The 27,922-nt window shown below is 40.5% G+C and overlaps 2 protein-coding genes across 2 annotated transcripts; one reads left to right on the forward strand and one right to left on the reverse strand.

Annotated features, from left to right (window-relative positions):
- Positions 1-863: 863 nt before the first annotated feature.
- On the reverse strand, positions 864-23,085 carry reps2 (RALBP1 associated Eps domain containing 2). Its single transcript, XM_062395192.1, has 19 exons — positions 21,054-23,085; positions 14,107-14,230; positions 13,462-13,631; positions 12,621-12,726; positions 12,359-12,465; positions 12,122-12,263; positions 11,941-12,004; positions 11,318-11,486; positions 11,180-11,233; positions 10,938-11,016; positions 10,326-10,400; positions 9,193-9,241; positions 8,923-9,059; positions 8,548-8,609; positions 8,359-8,448; positions 5,194-5,280; positions 4,945-5,078; positions 3,671-3,764; positions 864-2,011 (listed from the first exon to the last, which is right to left on the reverse strand). The coding sequence occupies exons 1-19, from the start codon at positions 21,231-21,233 to the stop codon at positions 1,943-1,945; spliced, it is 1,992 nt and encodes a 663-aa protein (XP_062251176.1). The 5' UTR covers positions 21,234-23,085; the 3' UTR covers positions 864-1,942.
- Positions 21,311-27,839, forward strand: cltrn (collectrin, amino acid transport regulator). The gene is made up of 7 exons (XM_062395193.1): positions 21,311-21,327; positions 23,300-23,517; positions 23,977-24,035; positions 24,229-24,314; positions 24,493-24,609; positions 26,099-26,293; positions 26,389-27,839. The coding sequence occupies exons 2-7, from the start codon at positions 23,451-23,453 to the stop codon at positions 26,510-26,512; spliced, it is 648 nt and encodes a 215-aa protein (XP_062251177.1). The 5' UTR covers positions 21,311-21,327; positions 23,300-23,450; the 3' UTR covers positions 26,513-27,839.
- The last annotated feature ends 83 nt before the right edge of the window (positions 27,840-27,922 follow it).

Raw genomic sequence — 27,922 nt, forward strand, 5'->3', positions numbered from 1 at the left:
TGATCATGCCCTCTGATACATGGTTAATGCATCCACACTACAATGTCACTGTCTTTTTGAGAGGTCTTGAAGATAATGTTTGTGGGAATTTTTCAGTAATTTAATTGAAATTTTGTCTGTAAATCTGTATCCATAAGCCTGTCAGTGTGAGTAAGCTTCATCCACAATGATATGTTTTTTTGATTTAAAACACATCATCTCTGCATCTGATACCCCTGGCATCGACACTACTTCTGAGTTGTGCAGCTGCTAAAACTGAAAAGTGCAAAAAAAACGCTGCTGGTCCCGTTCTAGTTTGAAAACTCTGTGGCTGCGTCTTAGTCAGGAGGGGCAGACACTGAGATGTATGGAAACATAGACGCTCACACCCGCTTGCTGATTGGATCTTTTCGGTATTGACGTCAGCTTGGCTGAATCGACAGGCTACTGTCACATGATCGCCTCCAGTAACAAACAACCAGCTTTTGCCTCAGCTACCAGTGTAGAACGCAACATGGGTGACTACGTGTTGCTGACCCTGTTCTCTTTTCTAACAGCTGTTGTGCAGTTACATTTTTACAGTGATACAACAATGATACAACTGTTTGCAAGCCGTTATTCACGCAATATGCACCAATTCTGCAACTGAAACCCATATGTCTCCTGTTCACACCGGCACACGTATGCCTAGTACACGAGATCCACATATGAATGGGGATTAAAACTGATGCAGAACAAAAATGCTCATGTGGACAGAGATAGTTGTGCATGCAAACACTTTTCAAACAGAAACTATGGATGTAGCCTGACATACAAGTAAAAGGGTAAAACAATGTAGATGGAGTCCTCTTGCACAGTCGTAGAAATAAGATGACAACAAGCGATAAAAATAGACAATTTTATTGATTCGTTCGATTATTGTCTTCAGCCCAGAGCTCAGTTGTGCATGATTTTCAGTTTCATTTACAGTACAATGCTGACATCGCTTTAGTAAAACATGCAGTTTCAAGCATGCCATCATTTAATTCAACCACTTCATTCATCATCATTAACAATCCACATGTTTGGGTGACCAATGGTCTAAAGCAAGCTTCAACAGAACCACATCTTTGCATAGATAAAATCAAAAGCACATCTGCTTCTACAGACATTCGCTGATATCTATCTATCTTGCAAAACATGAGAGGAATGTTGAGGAATATTGTGCTTTTTTATCAGTTAGACTAATATACTTTGTTGAGATTTTTATTTTAATAATTACCTTGATACTGTGGATGCAGGAATTTAGAAATCCAGCAGTTTATTTTTCTAACAGACAGGGAATAAATGAAAGATAGAGCCACGAGGGTCAGTGCTACAATCTGAAAACAGACTTCAAGTTTTGTTTGCAGGCTGGAAATGTGTAGCTAACTCAGCTCTAATGAGGTACTTGCTACCATACAGCCCCACCAATGTTTAGTTAAACAAATTTAAGTGCAAAAATTAAACAAATTCATGATGTAATCTGTAGTCACTTGCTTTAGATCATTAAATAGACAGTGCACAAAAGAACTTTAGTTCCCATTATTAACACAGAACACAATAAAAGTCGTGAAAATATGTGCACAAAACTGTTACATGATTTATAAGTAGGGAACATTTGATGGGGATAAAGTAATGTGAACTCAAAGGAGAAAAATAAGTTATAATGTCACAGTGAATAAACAGGATATTTTACATGTGCATGTCACAGAATGATTTAAAGAATGCATGGATTAATCCTGCAAAACTGCACTAAAAATAATACAAAGGAAGCTTTGGGCGTGGAGCATAATCAGATCCCTATGGGTCCACAATGCACCGTTGTTTCCACCGTCAGCCCTTTCACATTCACTCAGTATACATCACATGGCTCAAACATTGAGACATTGATGTACCTTAGTGAAACACTGGGATCGTGGTTCTAACCAGACTTGTGGCCCAGTCACGTCGAGGCCAGAGGACGCAGAAGCTCAAGCTGGGACTCCAAGGTGACCCTGTCCTGGTGAACCACCTACAGACAAACAAGGGAAACATGACCTATGATCACTGCGAGCCCAACAACACCTTCAACGGGAAGAAATAACATTTGTGCTGTGGTAACAATGGTCTAAATAAGAATAAATCCCTGCCTACTGAAAAGATGTATTTCTCATTTCACCCAAAAATATGATAGTGTTGGACATAATAAAGTGGAAAGTCGTGAAAAAAATGACATTTTGACATGAGGGCAGCGTAAAACGACTGGAACACTCACAACCAAGTGTTTTAAGGGATATATATTTGCTAGATTAAGTGACAAAATGACTTAAAGTAGTGGTCAGATTTCTGAGGAGCACAAAAATTATAAATCATTTGTTGGGGATCAGAGCTTATAGTAAACCATGTTAACCCTTTAAACAGGTACCCCACTTTAAAGCCATTAAGAAGAGCCTTCAATAAGATGCTGTTTACACTGAACCAAACAAAGCTGGAACTGTGCCGCCCCCGCTTTCGGGCTTAGGTTTCTGAATGCTGCTGTTCCAATATCAGTGGTGCAATGTGTGCCACCATCCTGGCTCTACCTTTTACACAGGTGTTAGAGAACAGTGAGGTGGAATAAATCACATTTTAACCTTGAACCGTCTGTGTTAAAGAGGCTTTTAACAAACATCTTCATGCTGAGCAAAAAGGGATCAAAAGCCTTTATGCAAAATAACATTCATGTCTTTGTATGTTCATGAGAATATTGACATTAGATAACCACCAATGTTGTATTAAAGGGAATAAATGTTATGATGTCGTTATCTACATTTTCAATTTTTTTCATTATGACTTGCATGTCAGTGAGGAGTCATCCAGCCTCCTCTCCCTTCTCACACACCCTGCTGTAGTTGGACTCTTGACCGGCCTAAACTCTATTTCGAACAAGACAGTTGTGAATGCCAGTGGCTGTTTGGTCTTTCAACAAGGCAGGAGTCTATATAAAGATACATATGCCTTTCTCTGCAGAATTCCTAAGATGCTTTGAGGAGCTAGCAGAACTAGAGTGAATAAATATCAGCCTAGAATACACCGTGCTCATGGAAGAAGAATGATAATAAATAAAGTCTTAGGACTTAAAAAACCCTCTACCTATTTGGACTTTCGCTCTTTTTTTACTCCCACGTCTCTGTATTATTAAAACTATAAAAGCGCTGCTTGTGCGTGTGTGTGAAAGATTCACTACTGGATCATTTACAGGGGGAATGACAGGCATGCAGCATGTGTTCCGAATGTGAGTGCGTGTGCCACAGGCAGATCCCCAATGCAAACATCCAAGTCTGTGCCATTAGTTATGCTATGAGTGATGGGTAGGGGAGCAAACAGTTGATCTCTGCCCTTTTCACCACTTGGGACGAGCAGAACCTCTGACGATCCAGGAGATACCGTCTAAACAGTATTAACCGTGCTCTCTTGGTTGTGGTTAAATGTCGTGTACAAACTCCCAGCCCTTTGATTAAGCAGCCTTAACATGTGTTTTCTGGGAGCTGCAGGGCTGGTTTTCCCCTTTTCAGTGTCCCGGAGGAGCCGGGGGGCAGGGAGGGTCACGCAGCTCACATGGATGGACATGCAAAAAATACAACGTACCAAGTGGTATGGTTGCATTTAGAAAAAATGCTTTGTGCTCTGAAAAAATAGAGGACGGGCTGACCTTGAGTTGTTGTTGGAGCTCACTGTTGAGGCGTGTCAGCACCGCGTTGGTTTCTTTATTCTTACGGATCGCCATCTGGATCTCCCTCTTCTGTCTGGAAAGTCGTTTGAGAGAAACTTTTATCAGGTATATATATTTAATATAATACAAGCCTAAGGCTACATCCATACTACTTAATTTTTGTCAGCTACAGATACGTCTGCTGTCCACATTACTCCTGGGCTTAGAAACGCTGCTGGTCCCGTTTTAGGTTGAAAACTGTGGTGATACATTTTAGTCTGGACGGGCAGAAACACTGATGTTTGGAAATGATGACGTAGACACAGCTCACTGATTGGGTCTTTTCGGACATTATATAGCCTTCGTTGATTCGTCAGGCTCCTATCACATGACTCCCCTCCATAAGGAAACAACCAGCGTTGGACTTTGCTATCAGTGTAGAACACAACACAAATAATCGATTACAAGTTGTGTTTCCCAAAAGCTGTTGGGAAACACAACTTGTAATCACTTGTGTGGAAACTTGTAATCACTTGTGTGGAAAGAGAGTTTTGGTTTGAAAGGGGCCATTTTTAAATGAAAACATGCTAGTATGGACTTAGCAGTAGATCAGTGTACAAGGCCCAAAGAGTCCCTTTATGAAAAAACATTTAAATTCACTAGATCTGGATTCTTAAAATGGATGGTGAATCCTTTGCCCAGAGCCAGACAAAAACTGGTCCTTTCTCCCCCCCCGTTCAATATTTTTTGTGTAATCCAAACAAGCAACCAAACAAACAAACAGCCAAACAAGCAGATAGGGATAAAACATAACCTTCCTTGGCGGAGGTAAAAATAAGCCGCATTTAGAGATGGAATAAAAATATCTGAGATAAATTGAGAGAGCTCTGAAACAATGAGTCACTGTGCTCAGAGACAGTGGACACTAAAAGGATCAGACCGAGGCTTTTAGGAGCTTTACATCACTCAAGCAGCCACTGCCAGCAGTCGCCGCTATTATTGATGGCCGCCCTCTCCTGCACTAACCGACAGATTCACTGAGCTGTCTGGTCAATACGGAGACAGAAGCACACATGTTAGAGTCATTATGGTAGGTTAGGGTGTGCCTGGACGTCCTCTGAATTTCCCCTTTCTAGATGGCTGTCAGAGGTTTATGATCACCGCACAGTGGATACTTTTGCAGCACAGATAGTAAATCTAGATAGTCAATAAAACTTTACCAGGTTTAACTGAAATGTGGAATTTTGGATGAAAGAGTCAAATGTTTGACTGACTTTTGAGAAGGTTTGGCTGGGTGAGGAAACGACACAGCGGTTAAAGATGTGGCCTCTGGGTTCTGGCTCTCTGGGTGGTACTTCCTTCGAACTGGTTTCTGTGGAGCATGACTGGGACAAACAGCCATAACGTCCTGAAGGAAAAGTAACGGAAACAAACGTCAACCTCCTCACTGCGGCAAAGACAAACAGACACTAGCAAAAATAAAACGAGCATGACCCTCCCAAATCTATGGGATGGGTTCTGACCTGCTTTGGAGCATTTGTCAAGTCTTCAGTATTTGGACCAAATCTGGATCGTAAACTCTGCTCCTGCGGTTTTACTCTGCTCTCTTCCTGCAACACAGAAGAACACATGACAACAACAGAACAAAAGAGCTCCAGAGCGTCGATGACATTATGAGGTGGAATGATATTAGGGGAACGCTAAAGAGGCAGGATGAAATATGTCTGCTCTGACCGTAGCTACATCAACAGCTTCCCTACAGGGAGTAAGATGTAGTGCTCTGCAGCCATGATGGATTAACCTGCGTTTATTGCATCTCCTTCCTGCATTTCAGCCATTACTCTCCACTAGATAAAATGTATAATGTACCACCACCTGTTTTTATTCAGCAGAGAGGTTAAAAGTGCAAGAGTGTGAAGACTGGCCCTCTACTTCTTAATTCTAGATCATAGCAAATGCTGTAAGATTCATTAATTGGAAAGTTTAAGGCATTTCTTAGTAGGCATCCCTTCGGGTACCTTTTGCCCTACAGCATTTCCCATCTGTTAATGTTGGACTTGGTGAATTTGATCCACTAATTTCTATGGGCCGCTGTCTCCGTTGTGGTGGCAGCTGAAATGCCTGGGCTCTCCTGATGATTTAAACAGGCTCAAGCTGCTCCTGTGCCCAGGAAACCTAAAAAACGCATTACGCTGAGCAATGCGACTGAGTCGCGAGCAGACACAAATAAACGGCCCAAAGATTTACTTCACCGTCCAATGTGAAACACAACCACAGCATGGAAACATTAAAAAGTTACTGTAGTAGCTGCAACAGTGGCAATAAACCACAGGAGCTCTATTAGCAGTACGTGTGGTCACATCAGCCGTGGGACATGGCTGTTTCACTCCAGAAATGTAAGGGCTGAAGAAGTAACGTCACTCTCTCAAGAGGGAGAGATTTTCTCAACTGGTTTAACTTAAATGATTTAAATTAGAGCAAAGCAGCAAGAATTATATCCAAACTTGAGCTGTTTTTACAATCCAACAGTCTGAATGTGTTAACTTGTCCGGTGGTTCGATGCTGCCAGAGGGCAGATACAGGGACTCTAGGCTCAGCTGTGACCACCCAATCAGCCGACTGGACCATTAAACTATCTGGTCCAGTCTGTTTCTTTCCTTCAGAGAGTTCTCCTAATGGTTTCCTGCAGAGGCTTCACTTGTATCAAGTACTCCCCTTTAACTTCGACATATTTTACAAGTATGAGCTATTTTTAACTTTGCTTACAGTTCCCTCATCTCGAAAATATTTCTCTCGGGGGTTTGGGCTGGTGTAGGTTTCAGTTTGTCTTACTAAGTGAAAAACATACACACAGGGTTTATCCACCTTTGGGATCGTCCAGTCTGCTTGCTTTTAATCAAGCCTAGGTAAAACATCTTGTGGGAAGGCAGAGAAATGGTGATACTGCACAAACAACTGTGGAAGGACTTCAGAAGAGTTACACACACAAGACCAGAGCCAGTATGGAGAGGGCACTTTAACTCTAATAGTAAATGACACCATACTGAAAAGACAGCATGGTAGGATTTGAGTGACTCTTCAACATTAAAGAGGAGATGGGTGGTCTTATGTTATTGAGGATTGGAAACACTATGATCACAAAATTCAGGTGCTGCTGTGCCCTTTGACCTGAAAACGACATCACATGTGTCAAATTAGATCCAGAGAGGTCGATGTCAAAAAAGACAAAACCCCTGAACCCTTCTCTCTGTCTCCCAGGACAACAGACAAATAAACATAAAGCTTTTAGAAAGATTCCACACTCAATTCCACTAAATTAAGCCAAATTAATACATTATTTTAAAAAGTACATATCCTATACATCAATACTGAATACACACTCACTAATGAAGTGCAGTAGAATATGTCCATCTGTGTTTTGTTTAAGTTTTTGAGGTTTAGTCATACTGCTACAGCTTAAATAGTGGGACAAAGTACACTGTGGAAAAAACCTCCCCCTCAACATCAGATTAGCAGAATCAGTGCCGGCATGGCATTTGAAGCTTGTTATAGATTTTATATTGTTTATTGTTTTGATATTGTTCTTTTATTCAATTCAATCTTATTTGTACAGTGCAAAATCTCAATGTGCATTATCTCAAGGCATTTTACATAGTAGGTCGACACCTTAAAAATGATAGAGAAACCAAACTGTTCCTAGTTCTGTTTTTGTTTTTGCATTGCTGGATCCTACTTTTCGATGATTTGCTATAGATATAAGGTTTATTGTTGGTATTATTATCATTGTTATAATTACTATTATTAAATATACAGCATGTGTTGGATACGCTTTATTCATCTATTCATAAATTAAGCTAACCCAAGACATGAATTGGAACTTGATAGGATCTGGAGTAAAATCAGACGATAGTCCAAAGTTAGCGGCTGAGTCACGGAAAGTTGGCTTCTGGCGGTTATCATGCAGTAAACGTTTACGTATTTCAGGGGCGTAGCTTTGACGAGAGGGCCGATGGGAGGGGCTGGGATGTCTCTGTTGTACCTGCTCTTGCTAGCTTTTCCAAGATTACAAACCCCAGCTTTAAATGTTGGGTTTCACTGAGAAGCTGCTAATATAGAATAGTGAGTTTTATCTAAAAACTAATCTGGGACCAACAGGGAGCGTCGCCTCGAAACTGCACCAAATATTAGGCAGACACATTTCCATTTCAGCTTTAAATGTCAACTCATGAACATGAACTCGATTGTTGTGTAGTGTATCAGAACACAAGTATCCCCACTTGATATCATAGTGTCAGGAATAACAAATGAAGGACAAAGAGAATGAGGTTGAAAAGGCCTCGGACTAAATGCATGACCTGACACTTGAGCCATAAATAAATCTCTGATGCATTCGCTCCCTTGCCGTCCACAGGAGAGCAGCCTTTGATTAATTCCCACTGTTATAACCTTCCAGTCTATTTGTGTCTTGAAATAGAGGATCGTATATTTGACAAACACGACCCTGGTGATACATTTATGGGGCTGTGTATGAGATGGGAGGTGGAAAAAAGGAAAGTGGAAGACACAGAATCTTGGATGGAAATTTATCTGCTAAATTTTCTTCCCATTTAAATGGAGATTATATGCTCCTTTAAACATTTCCATAACCCAGGGACAGATAAAAATAAGGAATGAGTTTTTATGTTTACCTCTTTCTTAAAGTGACTGAAGTCTGCAAAGTTTGGCTGCTGCACTTTACTCGAGGGAGGTTTCTCTGAAGCGTTGATAAAATGAGGAACCTGAGAGATGATACATACTGATTTATCAACTAATCACATTAATTTATGTTAATCTGTGAGAACACATTAGCTTGATTGCCATAATTTAAAAAATCTTACCTGTGAGGTCAGTGGTCGTGGAGGGAGGGCCGGAGGAGGCATCAGCCATCCACTTTTTATACCTAAACTCCAGAAAAACCTTCAGCTGTAAGTTACTGTGGCTATATTTCTTTGTTCTTAGCAAACATCATACTTCACTAATATACTTTGACATGACCGTAACCTTTCAGACTGAACAACTCAACCCTACCTAGCTCCATTTCCTCCTTTTGTTATCTCTTGAAAGAGGAACTGTCGTAAACAAAACACAAAAACTCGGATGCAAGAGGCACCGTAGCCACAGGCAGTTCACACTTTCAGGATCGGTGTTAGAAAACTTAATACTGTGAGAAGAGCTGTGAGAAGACGGGAGCAGTCGGTGGAAGTGACTTCTACCTGGAGCGCCCTGCTGGAAGAGCTTGTTGAGGTCCAGCGAGGAGGCTCTGGAGTGGGTCTTCTGGGGTCGAGGTGGGGGGGTCGGAGGGTCCTCTGCCTTCTTCATTGCATCTTCAAAGGAATTGCTAGAGTAGGACCTGTTGATGAGGTCACATGGGTGGGTGGACACAAAAAACAAACATTTTAATGAGCAAGAGATAATTGGCAATTTAGGATATTATTAATTTAATGTCTATGTGGTAATGAATGTGTTGCGATTGTGATTTTCACCTCGGCCTAGTTTTGGTCCTCATTTGTGGATCTAGGTCCTGAGGCAGCTCTGTGAGGAAAGATAAGTTCGATTAGCAAAAGCAGTTCAGTCTTGTCGGAGTTGTTGTAAATGAGAAGCAGAGACTTCCCTTTGGAACCATTGTAATTAGACTAAAACAACTGCTCGAGTGGCAGCAGAAAACATGCCCTTGTTTTTATGTCGATTTGGTGTTGTGCACTAGATCTCTCGCGCAGCTTCATTGAAAACAAGTCCTTAAAAAGGCGTATAAGATTAACAATGACCCCACACATGTCCTCTATGATGACATGTCAGCAGGAATGCATTTTAGGTTGTATGTCAAACAGGGTGGCAGGGTGGTGCAGTGGTCAACACTGTCGCCTCACAGCAGCAAAAAAGGTTCCTTGTTCAAGTCCTAGTTTGGGATTCTGAGGTCTTTTTGTATAGAGCTCGGATGTTCTCCCAGTGTCCGCAGGGCTTTTCTGCGGGTACTCCGGCTTCCTCCCACAGTCCAAAGACATGCAAGGATTAGGTTGATTGGAGACTCTAAATTCCATTTGTGTAAGTCTCTTTTATCTTGAGTTATTTGCACACATAAATGTACTGCACTTCTGTAAGTCCTGGGGTAGGGATCCCTCACAAGTGGCTCTGTCTGAGGTTTCTAGGTTTTTTCCTTGTTAATAGTGTTTTATTTTTATGTAGTTTTTCCGTACTCTTGCTGAGGGTCAGAGGCAGAGGATGTCGCACCCTGATAAGCCCTATGAGACAAATTGTGATTTGTGAATATAGGCTACACAGATAAAACTGGAGTGGTTGACTGATAAATTCTATGTAGGTGTGAATGCTGTATTTTGCATTGAAGTGTATTCATCAGCACCACACACTATGTAATTTATATGATGTGATATTTTGCAACAATTTTCATGAGTAAAATATATTAAATCTGACATGCCTGGATAATACCATGTAGTATACTGAAACACTGTGATGCAGAACTGCACTCTCAACTAAATCAAAAGTCAATAAACCAAGCAGTTCCACGGCACAGGACAAAAGGGGAAAGAGAACATCCTGTGGGTATTGGGGTCTTTGTATCCTGTTCCATTTTCTCATGATAGAAGAGTTTCATTATCACCTGGCCTCTCAGGAAAAGCACCGAGCTGTAGACCACGTTTCTTTTCAGATATTGTCAGCCGTTTCAAACTCGCTTCTGTAGACAAGATGATAAAGACATCAACAGCAGAACTCACAACCTGACATGAAAACTTGATTAATTCATAAAAACATAAATAAAGTGTCACATATTGACAATATATAATCTTAAGTATAGAATAATTGTGGATTGTGGCATTTCGTTTTATTCTTGCAGTTTGAAGCACTTCTCTCCCTTGTTTCTTTTTTTAGGCTTTGGAGGGATGATGGGTATTGTATATGCTTCGGCATACTTAGATTTTACAATATGTGTATATGCCAAGGCAGCAGCATAAGAAAGTCATACACCGTATGTCTTTATATCGTATGTTGTTATCCTGACTGTGTTGTTGTTTCAAAATAAAAAAGTAAGTGGAAAAATTGCCCGAAAGATGTTTTTGTTCCTGTCCCAGTTAATGCTGTTGTGTTGTTTAGCAGAGCTCCAGATTACATCAGAGGAACTGAATGTGCCTGCGTTTGATCTTTGAATTGAATGTTTTTCACTATTTTGGGGTCAATTAGTCGAGTACATCATGAAAAAAGTATCTTATTTTACCTTTTTTACAGGATTCATCTTTCATGTCTTGTTTTGTTGTAGCTAAACTTGGCTGGATTCTCTCTATAATGCTCAGATCCTGAGAAAACAGAGAAAATAATTAACTGCGAAAACATTTAGAGCACTACAACATACAAGCTTATGCACTTGGGCCACTAGGAGTTGACTCATGCTCAGCTTCCTAGTGCCCTCTACAGGCAACACAGAGGGACTCCATGTTTAAAAGAGTATCTAAGGATTACCATTTGACTGGGCCTTGGTTCAGCATCCTCAAAGACAATGAGAGGCTCTGCACTCTGCAAAACAGTACAAACAACCCTATAAGACATTACACAAGGGATGCATGTTTCAGGTAACAGATTCATGTGTGTTTGCCTCACTTCAGGAGTATCTGGCAGGTCGTCCTCCTGCTGCAGGAACCCTGGCTGCAGCGTGGGGGGAAGGCTCTCTGGGAGAGGGTAGCCATTCTTGCGTGCCACAATCAAGTGAAAGGCTGTGCAGAACTCAGAGAAAGTGAGAGCTCCATCTCTATCCACATCACTCAACTCCCTTTAAAGAAGAGTTAAAAAAGATGACAAATACAAAATGATGGCGCAAACTATAATCCTGATTAGGTTTCAACCTTGGTAGTTAGAAACAGTAAAAAACGTGTCTGTATAGAATTGTGTTACTAATAAAAAAAAAACTGAATTCAAACCCCAGTTTATATATTCATTCTACTCAAAGACTATTGTCTACTTATAATTTGGAGCAAACACATCATTCTTTCTGGGAAACTTCATTGGAAATTACTGAGAAATGACATTTAAAATAAAGTGCCACCACAATTCTTACTTGTGTTATCATGTATCACTTAAATGTATTTTAATAAAAGCAGGTATTCTGTTTGGAAATTAATGTTTGGGGAATAGATATGCTCACAATTATAGAACAGAACCGAACAGAACCGACCAGAACAGAACAGATCAGATCAGATTGGACGACACTGTGAGTCAGCACTCACCAGATGTGGGAGAGTTCTGGTATTGGGAGCTTGGATTTGGTGAAGAAGTTTTTTGCCACAGTTCCTGGAAAATTCAAGAGTGACACTGATGTGAAATAGAGTGAGAGTCATTCTTTAGTGAAGTTAAGTTCTATGTGAAGCAGCAGTGGAGGTGTTTTGGGTGGTTGCGGGTTGTTCATACCCAGGATGAGAGCTCCCAGGTCAGGCTGGAGGTTCCTGAACTGATTTGTATAATACTCCAGCTGTTCCTCTGTGATCCTCCAGGGGTCATCATCAGAATAATCATCTGCAGTCTGCTGGGCCAGCCTCTCCGCTGACACAATCTGGAGTGATACACAGAAATAAAAATAAGTAAAGGGCATAATGTAGACTTGAAGAAAATTAACTTGAGCGTCGGCTACAAAAACTCTGGTTGTACCCGAGCCATCGCAGGATGCTCTACACTTGGTTTGGTCCCGTAGTTACTGGGAGAGAGGTGCTGCTCCAGTTTAACGACCTGCCGTGAGGATGGTTTGCTTTCATAGACTGAAGGATGGGAGAGGAAAACACAGCTTTACTGAAATTTGAATGTTGATGGTTCCTTTTTCTCTTGCCTGTACAGTAAGACTTCACAATAATAATTGTATAATGGTCATTATAACAATTGTAGTGCTTGGTGCTGCTATGAGACTGGAACTTACACATTTGTGAATCAGCTCCATTTTTGTTGGTGTATGTCTGGCTGCGGTAGGTCAGAGGAGAGTGGGGGGGTGAGGTGCACGGGGATCGAGGGGGGGACCGGTGCTCCTTATAAAACAGGGACAAGGTATTGTTATTTCACATACATTTATACAAACACATACACATACAGCTTCACATACACACACAGACATACACATTGACGCGTACACATAAATATATACAACAAACAAAGACACTCCAAGAACTGACAAGTTGCTGAACAGTCTCCCACTAACTAAAATGTCTTTACGACTGGTTTTTGTTCACCTTCAGTGGCATGTCATTAATGTTATGAACAGCCTGTTCCAACATAGCAAATTAGCCCATTACATCCCAATATAGAAAAGTAGGTACATTGAGACTGATATTAACAGGCCGCCATGGTCAGAAATGTTTAAAGTTGTTGATCATGTTCAAGCTCTTCCTTCTCGTTTTAAGCTGATGCAGCACGTGCATCGACGTGGCATCCAAGTTTTTATTAGGTGTGTCTTTGAGAGGCCCCACCATATGAATATGTACATACTTGTGACTGGTCTAGCTTGTCCTTCTTCTCTAATCTCTCATCAATGAGGCATTTGTGCACTGGTGATTACAGCTGACTGGAATGTCTTTGCTCACTGCACCATTCTTGGCCAGCTCTCAACATTTCTTCAGCGTGGCCTCCACTGAATGTATCTTAAAAGTGGTCCATGGTTTATTCTGAGCTCTCTCTATCAGGGAGTCATTTTTACAGTCCTTTGAGCTGACAGAAACCAACACATGATATTTTGGATCTTCAGAAGTTGTTCTTCAGATGCTCACCTTCTTCTCTCCACTGGCCTCCAGGTGTCTCAAGGTGTCACCTGCTGTCCATGACACAGAAGCAGGTGCAGTCCCACACTGAGCCACCTGACCCTCTATACTGGGAGGGACGGCTGAGTATCGCATCTCTGATTCATTCTTCAGCCCAACAAATCTGGGCAGAGGTAGATCTAAAGAGACGTGACAGCATAATTCTTTATGAGTTATACATCTTATTCATCACTGTGTTTTCTTTTTGTGCTTTCCTTGTAAATAAACACAACAGTTTTCATTGTGTCTGATCAGCAGCCTCCTGTGTGATGACTGTTAATACATTAAAATGAAAGTGAGGGAACGAATCATGAAGAGCCTCTGTCTTTCTCTACTGAGGTGAGCTACTACTACTAATGCACAGCATGGTGAATTTGACAATCACATACCTCTTCCCATTAATCCGTCAGATTATCATGTGCTGTGTAGAAATCAGATTTTCTCTTTGGCTGGGGATTGACTGATTTCACGCTCTTATAATAAGGACAAACCCACTTAGCCCTTTCCACACGACTCCCCTTTTATCCAGATTAGACCAAATCCTGCCATGTTAAGATAATCTCCTGATCCCCTTTTGCTCTGATAAGACGCCTCCACCCTGAGCAGTGGACTTACTGGCCGTTACACTCTCCAGCCGAACGGGCAGACCAGACTGGGCGGCGGCGAGCAGCTTCAGGGCTATGTAGAACTGAGGTGTACCAAAGTAGCCCAGTCGCTTCGCCCCACACACCTCGGTCACCTGGAAAAGACAGAAAGATTACAATCATTTTCAAATCAAAGCGGCAGTTATATGCAAAATTAAACCCTAAACCAACCCTGATAAAACTCAACTTTATACTTCCAGTCGCACAGTGCCTTCCTATTTTCAGAAACATAATCTAGCCTTGATCAGAGTATACTTGTACGTGACAATTTTATACCTTGTCAACATAAAAAAATTAAGATAAAGACAACAGTATGTCAGGGATAAGCATCTCGGTGGGATCTGCTTATCCAGTCCTCTTTCGATTAGAGGTACAATGATGGCTTTGGGGGAGCAAAGGAGATTAGGATTATGTGGGTCAGTTCAGAAAGAAATCCTCCAAATATAACTGAAAGCAAATTCAGTTAGAGGCTCGTGAAAACAGTTAACTGTGGTGATGTGAACTGGAGCTCTACTGTGACTCCTAGTTCATCTGGCTCTTAAATACCAGACTGAAACAAAAGGGACCTAGAGTAATTACAATCCCCTTTTGGCCTTTAATGGTATTAAACAATTAATTATCCATCATTTCTGGTAGACCACGCACAAACACATGCTCCATAGATACCAACCATTGTTTCTGCACTGGAATACTCAAGTATAATCATAAAATCAAAAGAAATATTAGATTATCCTCCCCCCAGACATCGAGGCCTGATTAGTGGGTACATGTGCAGAAAGGAATAGGTTCAACATGTTGGGAAAAGCATGCCTGCCAAGAGGAGAAATTCAAACACCAAAATTTGTATGTCAAGCTTTCGTCAGCAGACTGGTAGCTTAACCCCAGAGAACAGAGAAGAACTGCTGGTCTGGCCCAGATTAAAAGTAAATGTCCACCTACAAGTAGCCCTGTTAAATGTGAATGTTATGTTGTAATGTTATAATACTAGAATACTAGTCCTGTGTTAAAGTTCTGCAGCTACTTCAGAATTCTCCATCTTCATTATTGAGTCCTCCTCAAACAGTTCTACAATATACTTGCTGGACGATGAGTGCAGCGTTTTTATAAACAGTCTGTGTTCATCCTACCAGGTTTATAGTCAATGTTTTTTATGAAATTAAACAGAATTTGCCCCCTTTTTTACGTGTATCGTTTATATACAATTTTAAATGATTTATTTAACTGCTGTCATTATTAAGTACATTGCACATCAGCTATTTCAGACGTCTGTCAAGCACATCTTCAGACCCAAACTGTTCAAAATAAAACCTCCATTGTGGCAATAAAATGAGTACAGCGCTTGCCAAATTGCCAAACAGGAAGTAATTCTTTGTATTATGTCATGAGAGAGATCAGCACCTGTCCAGAGTCAGTCCGTCTGTGTCTGTGTCAGGCCGATATGGTGAAAAGAAAAGAAATCGGATTATCATAATAATCTTGCGAGTTTGACAGACCACTGCTCTGCTGAGGACGTAGAGTATGACAGGTTCAACTCGGTCCACAGACTGAAGGCCCTGCCCCACCCCCACCGACTGCGACAGAGCCCTGGTCGCCTGTTTATAAATGTTTTATTAACACATTAACGTTGAACCCATCATTGGTTCAAATGGCTCCAAATTTGACACTCCGACGGACAGACAGACAGACAGACAGACAGACAGACAGACAGACAGACAGACAGACAGACAGACATAAAGACGTTAGTGGAATTAGTGGACAGATTAAGGAGGCTGTTTATGCTAGCTAAGCAAACTGCCAGAAGCTAGTAAGCAGAAAAACTGGTAACAAGGAAACAGTTTCCCTGGCTCCTCTACAGTAATAACTCACACCCACATCTAAAGCTCACTAGTAAACACCAACATGATAGATTGGTTTAATCACAACAAAAAACAAAGCTTCACAGGCTAAACTAATGAGATACTGGTGGTAGCTTCACATATGAAGGGAAAACATTTGTTCTAAATTGGCTATAACTGTGTTCTTAGTTGTACAAAACATAAATTGTGTCCAAGCTCCTCTCGTGAATTGTAACCATGATCATTCCAGCATCTCAGTGGAGGCGACTGCCTTTAATCTGCAAAGGTCCTGACACACATGCTGTGAACAAGACTTGTGATGAGTTTCATTTTATACAAGTCACTTTACCGCATGAAGGTCATCTGGATCGTTTTAGTTTCCCTATGTCTGACAGATGGCACAACATCCATCTTCTTGTGGCAACAATGGATTAACACCAGGCATCAAACACGAACAAGCTATTTCATAAACATTCAACGATCCAAAAGCCAAGTTTGAAATGAGTCATCCGAGTACAGTAAGAGAACAGAGACTCAACCACATGGACGCACATTGACAGTTTTTGTGCCCCTCAATTAACCTTTTTCTGCCAAGTGTTTATAAAATAAATGACTGTTAATGTGTGCTGTTAATACCCATGGTCCAAAGAGGTTGTGGGGCATGTGGAGTGCATGTGGCTCATATCCCCTTTTGAGACATTATTTCTAATTGACCTATACACTGCACTCATTCACCAGCTTTCACTTAGACACGAGATTCCAAAACAACTACGGGCCAGAGAAAGGCTGAGCAGACAGTGAAGGTCAAGTCTGCAGTGTGTGTGTGTGTGTGTGGGTGTGTGTGGGTGAGAGAGACTTTTTCAGAATCACCGGCGAGGGCCTTGAGGAACCAGACTGGCTGCACAGATCTACGGCCTTAAGCAGACAGTCAAGAGGGAACAAAAACATTTTCAGGACATTAATGAATCATATGCCTCGTTGACGATGTGAATGAGAAACTCAAGTCTGGGTATAAGACATGCTGGATATCTGAGGAACATAATTATTTACAGACACATCTTCCTTTTTTTATTTTACAGTAAAATGTTCCATTCAATGCACTACCACAGAAACTACAAACTACTTTGTAAAATAACAACATATAGGTTAAATCAGACCATAGATCTAACACTTCAAAGCACATATTTAGTATATTTCTAACTGATTGTTGAAATTTCTAAAATAAAGAAACTATATGATTCCACCATGGCCAATATGTATTTTTGAGCAATTTCAAGCTGTACTCAAATACTGTTGTTACGAGGGTATAGTATGAGGATAGTACCAACGAAATAGTAAATTAGTCATTCAAGAGCAAAAATACCAAATATTAGAATCAAAATATTAATGTTTTAGACCTGCTCTGAGAAATTGGGAATTGTGTAATTTTTTTTTTAATAATGGTACATTTTCATGACTGAATCGATTGTAGTAGTTGTCACTGTTTCTTTTAAGTGTGTTTTATATTATATATTGAAGTCTGTGATAAGTTACATTAATGTTGCTGCATCAGCCCCTCAAGACACAAGTGGTATTCACTATAGCCACACCACATTTGGGAGTCACAGGTGAACACAGGTTTTCAACCGTCTGTTTGTTTTTTGTCTTAATCCAAATCGTTCTTACAGTGCACCCGCCCTTTTTGTAGGTGTTTTTAAATGTCTCAATTAAAATTTAATCAGAGATAGACGATTGTGTCTCTTTTATGTGATTACAGAAATGACTTAATAACTCAATTGTTTATTTAGTTGTTTGGCTGCCTCTGTAGACACTATATTTCAGAGGAATTATTGCACATTTTATCTGCAGGATACAGTTAGGTGTTGACCCTCAGAATCGATTTTACATTAGAAAAGCCATTAAGAAGCTCATAAGGGACTAGAGATTAAACGAGTGGTTTAAATTTCAAATTTACAAAATGAAAGTGTACTTAAGACCTTGTGTCTCAGTTAAGTTGCTTGTGAGTTGTTAGCTGCTCCAAAAAAAGAAACGTTTGCCCTCTAAACTTCTCAGATGGTTTCATCTAAATAGTTTCAATAAGTTTCAATACTTTTAATTGTTATGGAGTAGGTTTGCTATTACTTTTTAAAGGATCTATAAGTACTTCTTCCACCATGTTACACTGGCTCTAGCAGACATGAGAACTCAGGCCGCACCTTCTTCAGACAAACTGGTTCTGCAACCACCTCAGTCAACACAAAATTCAGTCAAGAACAGCCCTAACCAATGTGTGCACTCTAAGTCCTTGTGATGAGCTTAACAATTGATTTCACTGCACAGTGATGTATGGGAAGGAGTATTTCCCTGAATGACTGCTGACTTCACACACATCAGTGACAGCTCAGCAGGAAGAAGGGTCGCCCTTTTACTACTTATGTGCTTTGAACATATCAACATGCTTCCTCTGTTAATCTGGTCAGTCTATTTCCAGAAACGTCTGTCAACTGAATAAACAGGTCACCAGCACTTTGTAGCAGTCTGTAGACCAAGTTAAGCATGACTTCTTTTACATCTTCAGATATACAACAGCAGAGGTCGCCAACTGCATCTAACCGCTGGACAAAGTCCACACTTGTATTGAGGGAAGTGCAATACTTGGGACACTTGTAGGCACTTAACATTATAGCAAAATGCCTAGAATGTTCTGACCAATCAGAATGAGCAGTACACTTCTAGGCACTTATCATAGTAGAAAAATGCCTAGAAATGTCCCACACTAGTGGTTACGGAAGTGCAAAACTTGGGACACTTCTAGGCACTTAACATTATAGGAAAATGCCTAGAAATGTCCCGACCAATCAAAATGAGACAGACACTATTAGGCACTTATCATTGAGGCAAAATGCCTAGAAATGTCCCAAACTTGTGGTTAGGGAACAGACACAGAGACACAGACACTGAGAAATGAACAGAGCTTTTACTTTGAAATGTTGTGAAGTCTGAACTTGGGTATGAAGATTGTGTTGGTTGTTTAACAGTCCTCTGAGATTACTGACAAGCAATGTATATCAAATTATGTGAACATTAATTCAACGAATTACATTAACTATAAAATCTTCATTGTGGATAAACCAGGTAGGATGAACACAATGTTTTTTAACTTCACTCTGCACCATTGACTGTATATAAAAAGCTCTAAAAACAACGTCCAGCACACAAACAATAAAAAGTGACAGTATATTATGGAACTGTTTGAGGAAGACTCACTAATAACAAGGAATAATTCTTAAGAAGCTCCAGAACTTTGAAACAGGACAAGAGAACAGATAATTTCAGACAGACTGGTTTAGAATGGGCTCTGCATAAGTATAATTAATCAGTAAACACTCCCCTACATACACTCCATAGGGGAAAAACTCCAGAGTATATCTGCAATGGAAGAGTCATAATACAGCTTTCTATATGTCCCATGACGGCATTCTGGTAAATTGGTCTCAGATTGTTGGACCTGCTGTTTATCGTGGAGGAAACACTCTCTTACGACTCTCAGATACCGTGACATAATGACCCAGAAGTCAGCGCTGAGTCCTGCAGCAGGCATCCTGCAGCCGGGCCAAGCACGGTTTAGAAGCCTGTGTGTCAGTCAACCTTGAGTAGTGGCGGAGAGCCAGACCGGACAGGAAAGTAGCTCAATGCCTAACTTCCTGACACCCACACAGACACACAATGGGCCGCGATTGCCGGGAGCCGACCCCAGGGACAGAGAGTGGCGTGAATAGAGGCGGTGACCTGCTGGGTTTTTATCTGAGCTGGAAAAATACTGTTTATATTCCTGTGATGGGTCAGCGAAATGACTGTGACTAAGTAGTTTTACATTGCAGCCAATGAAAACAGACTTACTGGCATTGTTACTCTCAAGCTTGACTTGTGTCATCAATTAAAACAAAATAAATGAAAAAGATAGATCTATTTAAATTCAAGAGCTAATGATTTTCATTTGTAAGAAGAAGATTTCATAATTTCTACTAACAAAAGCTACATAGTCTGTCTTTCACAAGAGTGAACAATTAGATTTTCATTTTGTATAAAATGAATGTACGGCAACAATTTAATGGAACGGTTGGACGACTACAATCATGATTTAACATTGTGTGTTGTAAACCTGAATCGCTTATCAATGAATTGATGAAATTACTGGAATCTATTTTGATATTTGATTAAAAGAACATTTGAGTTATCTTCCTAAACTTCCTAAACATTTCTCGCTTCCAGCCTTAAAAATGTAGAGATTTGTTGCTTTTATCTGTTTTTTAAGTCATGGTACATCCACTAGTTGTTATTTGCTGCCTGGACAAAACAAACTGTGAATATGATCACTTTGAGTCTTTGAAAACTTGGGTGGACATTATTCTCAGATTTGGAGATTCCCTGAGTACAGAATTGATCAATAGAGAAAAAAATGACTTAATAGTAACATGATCATCAATAGTAAAAAAAGTACTTTGCTGTTTGTTCAAATGTTTGGCCCTGTCGAGATTCGGACAAAAACACAAAGTAACTGTTAAACTTCTTAGAAGAGAAATTATTTTTCTCTAGGTTGGACACTGAAATTAAATTTGTTACTCCAATCAAACACAAACCTAGACCTTACTTTAAGCCTAATAATATATTTAATATAAAGCTAAAACTGGATATTTTACACACACACACACACAAAACTAATGCAATCAAATACATTGAGTAATAGAACTGCCTTGCTGAAAGAGAATGCAAATGTGTGAATCCCCCTCACAAACACACACACACACACACACACACACACGTACACACACACAAAATGAGGAGTAAAACGACTGCCTTCCTGTTTGGCAGAGGGGTAAAAGAAAGGTGTATGAAATATTTCTCTCCCTCTCTCTCACACACATACACACACATAAACCATCCATAGCCTTTAATAAAAACCCTAGTATTAGACCCAGATCCCTGACTCCCTGCTCCTCCTGCGGATCGGAGCAGACCCTCCCTGCAGCAGCTCTCCTCTCCTCGCCTCCTCTGACATGTGATGACCCAGGAGGCGCAGACGTGATGCGGCGGACACACTCACTTTGTGCAGGGCTTCAGGGGGGAGCTGAGACGCCTTGAACAGCTCTGCCACTTTGCTGGAGGACAGTGTCCCCGGGGTGTCAGCCTGACACAGGCTGCGCAGACCGGAGTAATACCGCTGCTCGTGCTCGTTCAGGGGGATCGAACTCCCTGCAGACGCCGCACCGCAGTCCGGCTCCATTCCCCGGAGGAAGCGCTACAAGCACACGGATCGATACATCCTGCTCCGGACAGGGGCTCCTCTCTCAGCTCGGAGGTCTGGCTGGAGGAGGACGGTACGAGAGAGAGAGAGACACACACACACAGACAAACACACACACCCACACACACACTGCTGCTGCTCGGCTCATCCACTCCTACTGTCCATTATGACTTAGTATAGCAGTACCGGCCTGTGCCTTTAGGGGGCGGTAGAGCACAGGAAGAAGGGAGGCATTGTCTGCTTTATTTTTCCGACCACTCATTATCTACTCACCACTGGGCCGGTGGAGGGGTGGGTGGAGGGTTTGAGTCCACTAAACACTTTCTGAGTTTCAGGGTTAAACAGTGTTGCAGAAAAATCCAATACAATTGAAGTAAACGGAGACTACTTCTTCAGACAGACAAATACATTAGAAAAAACTATAAAATGCCTCCATACTGCTCCTGTGATAGAGTTTTATTAAAAGAATAAAGGTGGAGTCACCTAAAGATGTTATTCAATTTCAAAAATATGTTGTAAATCAGTCATTTTTTTAAGTGGTTTGAAAGAGATTTATCAATGCGCTTCTTTAAAGTTTCAACAAAATGAAATGTGGATCCTACACTTTCCATCATCACATAATAAATATAAATGAGTAAAGTGGAAGAGTTGATTTGACTCCTGATTGGACCGCAGACTTTTATGTTGTGTTTTAATTGTTGAATTATTTTTTTAAAGTTGTAATGATCACTTCACACTATCTTGCTATGTTGTTGCATTTTGTTTCCACCTGTAATATGACTTCTCTACTGCAGATATACTCTGGAGTTTTTCCACCATGGAGTGTATGTAGAGGAGTGTTTGTTGACGGTGGTGTGTTGTTTCTGCTGTGTCAGGATGAATGGATATATTGTGCTGCCATAAACTGCTGTGCAACACTGGAAAACATGTGCAGGTGCCTGTGCGTCCACCGGACCTCTACTGCCACCGTCTGTTCAGTAAACAGACGTGCAGTCAGTGGTATAATTGATAAGCAATGTAGGTAAATTGAGAAAATACCTGGAAGAATAAGTTATCAAAATAAAACAACAGCTACATTTTCTTTATATCATTTCTCCCCCTCTTATTATGAATGTTACTGGAACTGATCATATACAAAGTGCTGGAGTAAGGGAGGGGTGTGGTTTCACTGGCTTTCAGCTGTGTTGTGCACCTCAGTGAGTAATTCTCATGTTCTTTCAGCATGGGTGTTATCTGTTTTATAGGAAAACAATTATGACTTTTTACGGAAGCAATTTTATTGGAGGCCACAGTTTAATGTGCTCAGCCTTGGTGGGAATTCTGAACGGTAAATACCTGCTTGTGTCACGTGAAACAGACACAAATAGTGAAATTGACAGCAGACTTTGCTTCGGGGCGGCTGTGTCTATTACTTAGTTTCTCATTAAAGCCTTAGTCAGGCGTCCCTCACTACATGTGGTTGAATCATTCACTGAATTGCAGGCATCACTGTCAGGGCAGAATAGATGATTAACCCTGAATATACAGAATGATCCCGGATAGGAGACATTTTCAGTTTGTCTATTTAAGGTTTTCACCACTTTGCCTGATAGAACATGTTTTTTAGAAACTGTGCAGAGAGGGAAAATAATGAGCTTACCAGAGTCTGCCATGTACTGTATGCCAGATCAGGTTTCAAGGAATCCAATTATATTATGCTTATCTTAACTATTGAGTCAACTTTTGCTCACCAGGCTGAGTGATGTCTCTGAGCATTCTTCTTTTCACGGCACAAAATAAGGGTCGAAAATATGGCAACCTAATAAAAAGGTGCTGGTCATTCTGAATGTCAAGGGAACAGACTGTGCTGTGCTGAGTACAGTGCAGACGCACACTGAGCCGTTGTGCTTTTCTCCGTCGGGTCTGCCTCACTATCTGTCTTCTTGCAAGCTTGAACAAACAGTGGCACTTTGGCTGCAGCAGCTCCCACTGAACAGTTTCCATGGTGTGAGCTGAGGGCGAGCTGCCCCTCTGACGGCCATTTTTATCATTTCTTTTTTATGCAGGGGTAAGATGTGTCAGTTCAGGTGTGTCCTGGCTTAACTATTAAACCCGGACTCTATCCAGTGAAGTTCCTCTGCTCACCTCCTCAAACCACTCCACACTGGGACTTTCACCTGCAGCTTTTTACTGTGTGGCTTCTCGTTTCCTGCGAAAATGTTGGAAAAGACCTTTTTCCTGCTCTGTTTATCATCCGCTCTGGGAAATGAACTCTGTACACCAGGTAAGTGATCACAGAGGGACACTTTCATATTTTTTCCCTTATTGACATGTTGTATTTCTACGTTTTAGCTCTCATTGAATATACAATAAGTTAACATTGTTATTGTAAAAGCATCAGTCGGGTTCTGCGGTCAGTGTGGAGTGCAGTTTCTAATCTCTTAACTGAAACTGAGATTGGAAACATAACTCAGGTGTTTTCCTACCACTGGCTTTCATTGGGCAACATTGAAATACATTCTATTTGACAGACTTTTCTAAGAACTTATAAAGAAATCACTGCTGAGGTTTAGTTGAAGTGATGGTAAACAGATCTCACCAGAAATGAATGTCATTGGATACACACATGGCAGCTCTATCAGCAAGACATAGACATATTGAAGCCTTACTCTTTAATTTAAACATAGAAAGACATACATTGATAGGATGTACAGGATCATTGACATATTCTTTATCTTTATAGATGCTTCAGACGGCTACAAAGTTCGACTCAGCATCAACACTGCTCTGGGAGATGAAGCTGTACGTATATATTTTTTTGATTTTCATCTCATAAATATCCGTTTGCAGTTTCACTAGGTCAGAGGCTAGTTCAAGGTATTGCCCTCATGAAAAGCAATACACTAAATATTATCCAGATTTCACCACTCATTTGAGGAAAGGCCCATCAGCTTAATCGTGTTTACTGAAAACATGTCGTGATCCATTGTTGCAGTATCCCTGGAATGCAAATGAGATGTTCCTTTTCCGAGCCTCTTTGGCCTTTGCCATGAGGAATCACATCGCTGGACAGATATTTGAGTAAGTCCACATTGGTGTGTTTTCTTTTGCTGTTTGATTACCAAAATCAATCAAAGGATTTAAAAAAGACCCTAACAGTAATTTAATCTCTTTTCACCATAATGAAATCAGTGACTCACGGTTTATCACCATGTTAGGACACAGATGTGCTTTTTATTGTCTTGTGGAACTTCACCAGGGTGTCAAACATTGTTGTGTGCGATGAGACTCCCAGAGTGTCCTTCTGGTTTGTGGTGACCTCACCGCTGAACCCTTCAGAACTCGTCAATAAAGGAAATGTGGAAGAGGCCGTCAGGTAATCACATGACACAGTGATACTGTCATTGTTTAAAAAACGTTTTCTTTCTCTTGCCCTCTTTATAAAGGAGTCAGTTGTCATATTCAACTCTGAGTCAGTTGTTCAATTTGATGTTTTGTGTATCGTATGCTTAGTTTGGGTGTAATATATTTAGGTTGGTGCAATACTCTTATTGTCTTAATAGATGCAGACTTTTATCTCTTTAGGTATAATATGTACTAAAGGTTACATTTTGTGTTGGCAGTGACAAAATGATAAATAATCGTTTCAAAATAAATAGTCAATAATCTCTCAGCAACACAAACGCAATTCCTTGAGCTGGTAGTGACCCAGATAGTAAACAGATGTGGGTCGCTTCTGTCCATTGAGGCCTTGACAAAATGGATGTGAGCCTTAAAAAAGCGTACTTGTTAAAAAAATAGATAATGTGGCCTAAATATCTGAAAACAAATGCGGGCCACCTATGGTGCCTTTTGGTATTGCTGTGGTTTACTTGTAGCCCAGACCGCCCCAGGTCCATCATCCCACACAGTATGAGGCCAAGGGACAGTGTTCTGTTTGACAATGTGGGCTGGGCCAAAATAATTTTACAGAACATTTAAGTAGCTTGGGTAATATTGGAAATAATAATATGAGTGAACGACAAAGCAATATCAAGTGATGCAAACCAAGCGGGATGGTTCAACAAAATAAAAACAATCGAATTTACTTAGAGAGGGATGCCTGTATTAGGTGTTTATTTATTTTTTTATGAATCTGTTATTTAATTAACATTAGTTAAAATTAGCCGCAAGTAGCTCCCACCAGGTAAAGTTAGCAGCAAACTATATTGAGCCAAGCAAGGGTGTGTTGTTATAGTGTGTTATATGATAATATGTGTGTTTTGTTTTGGTAACTTAATGTAGAACTAACTACAACTAGCTTATAGCAAAACATCTTAAGATTAAGTTCGGCATTAAACATTGACTAAGCAAGGATGTGTTGCTTATGAATCATACTTGTAATTTTAATGAAGAACAGTGTGTTATATGCTGACGTGAATTGGTTGTTTGGTTGATAATGCTCTCATCTCATCATCTCATTTTCATCCGCTTATCCGGGGTCGGGTCGCGGGGGGAGCAGCTCAATGATAATGCTATCGTGTGTAAATGTGTTGGTTTGCCAACATTTGCAAATATTTGCTGCCTTTCCATTCGCAACACAAACCTGCCGCCAAAGGTAAAATTTCAATGTCAAAACTTTGATAACAACAAGGTGGATGCTTGCAAGTTTGTATTAAAGAGCACATGAGCCGTCTTATTAACTAGCACATGTCGTATACATGTACAGTATATTTTACTGTGTTCCTCAAACACAGGTGGAATGGAGGAGGAGTTCAGGTTTTATTGTCTTAGCGGTAAATTACTTTCAAAAACCTTTGGCACTTCCTGAATGTTACTCAGTAGGTGTGGTTTCTTGTTAATGTCCATTTTTATGTGCTCATTAGAAAGTCCAGGAATCGAATCAACAGTGCCTTCCTGCTCTCCGACAACACTCTGGAGTTTGTGGGCATCCCTGCCATCCTAGCAGCACCCGTCAACCCTGACACCCCCCCGTGGCTCATCGTGTTCGGGGTGGTCATGGGTCTTGTGTTTGCCGGCATCATCGCTGTGCTTGTATTGTCTGTGGTCCAAAAGAAACGGTAGGCTGACATCTTCACATGCATTTCCTTCTTTTTAATTTCTTTCTTCTAACATGCGATTTTTGATCAGTTGTGTTTCTGGCTTCTCATTCTAGCAAAAAGAGCGGGAAGATGGACGACGAGGACACTGAAGTGGAGATCCGGCCGAAAGCGATGGAAAATGGTGACGGTGTTTACAACCTGTCTTTCACAGATGATGAGCCGATCACACAGATGTAAAGTGCTTGTGTATAGAAAGTCTTCCATGTAAGCAACAAGGGGGGGAGACGTTATTGAGCTGCTCGATGTGGATTATCAATACTTTCTGTTGGTGATTATAGTTAATGATAAGTTTCAAAAGCAAATATACTTTTTCATTGTTTCCTTTTTTAAGCAAACATGCACGTTGCTTTAATTTTCCAAATTGATGTGTAAATGATTGATAAATCTAATTTGTTAATATTTTGCAGAAGCCTATGTCTGAGGACATTCTACACAATCATTTACTGAACTGTACATTATTGATTTGCTTAGCAAATAACATTTAGACCAAAACTAATTACTAGCTCAATGGCCAAGCAAATGTATGGCTGAGATTTATGGCAAAAATTGTAATCTTGCTATATGCAAATCATTTCAGGATTCAGATACACATGTATCTAAATGTTTATCTAGTTGCGTACTATATCTCACTCTCAAAATGTGACTGAACTTGATCACAGATGAAAATGACAGCCCAGAGGAGATGTCAGCTGTGAGCTCATCCTTCTGCTCTCTATTTGTTTGCCATCAGTCTCCCTTTTTCCCAGATTACACGGTGACAGTGAAAATCCCTCTAAACTCAGTGACGGGTTTAGCTGCAGCAGGCGAGGCAGCCCTCCAGCTCTTTATCACGATGGTTGGCAGAAATGTAGCTCGACACAATTTTCATATTGTTGGCATAGAACAGAGCAGCTTCCTTTGAACACACAGATTTGTGTAAACAATGGATGATTCAAAATAAAAGTCCTGCATTGGGGCCAGTGTAGGTGAACCTTTTCTAATTCTAACCATGGAATTAGAAAAAGGGCTTTTCTAGACATTCCCTAAATAGTTAAATAAAATAAAAATAGTACCCTACCTTCAGCAAGTACAAAAATAACCTCCCTGCTTTATTTACATTGTGTCCCTTCACATAAGTACGAGCCAGAAAGTCTTAGGGAATCTCCTATGGCAGCATCATTCTTTACAAACAACTTTTTGTCATGATTTTATAAAAGCTATGGTCTTTTACTGAAAACTGAACTTCAATTTCCTGTGTATTTTATTTAACATATTGTTCTCCAACTGTGCTGGGATCATTGGATACACTACACGGATACAGTGCATTTATTGACCTTCAGGTGGCACTGTTGCACTGCCAACTTGCCTGAACACGCACTGTAGTCCCCCTATCTAGCTGTCTTCATATTGGCACTATTTTATGTATGTGTTTTTTGAACATTTGAATTTCAAACATATTGTAATTCACTGTTGTTTTATTTTTGTCGCCCTGTCTGAAGTGATAAAAGTGTGTGAGTCCGTCATATTTCATAGTCTATATTTAGGTCATTGTTAAACAATTGTCAGATCCTGATGTGTCTTCTTTAACATTTTGTGCTTTGATATTTC

This window comes from Platichthys flesus, chromosome 9 (assembly GCF_949316205.1).
Source record: "Platichthys flesus chromosome 9, fPlaFle2.1, whole genome shotgun sequence".
Classification (NCBI taxonomy): domain Eukaryota; kingdom Metazoa; phylum Chordata; class Actinopteri; order Pleuronectiformes; family Pleuronectidae; genus Platichthys; species Platichthys flesus.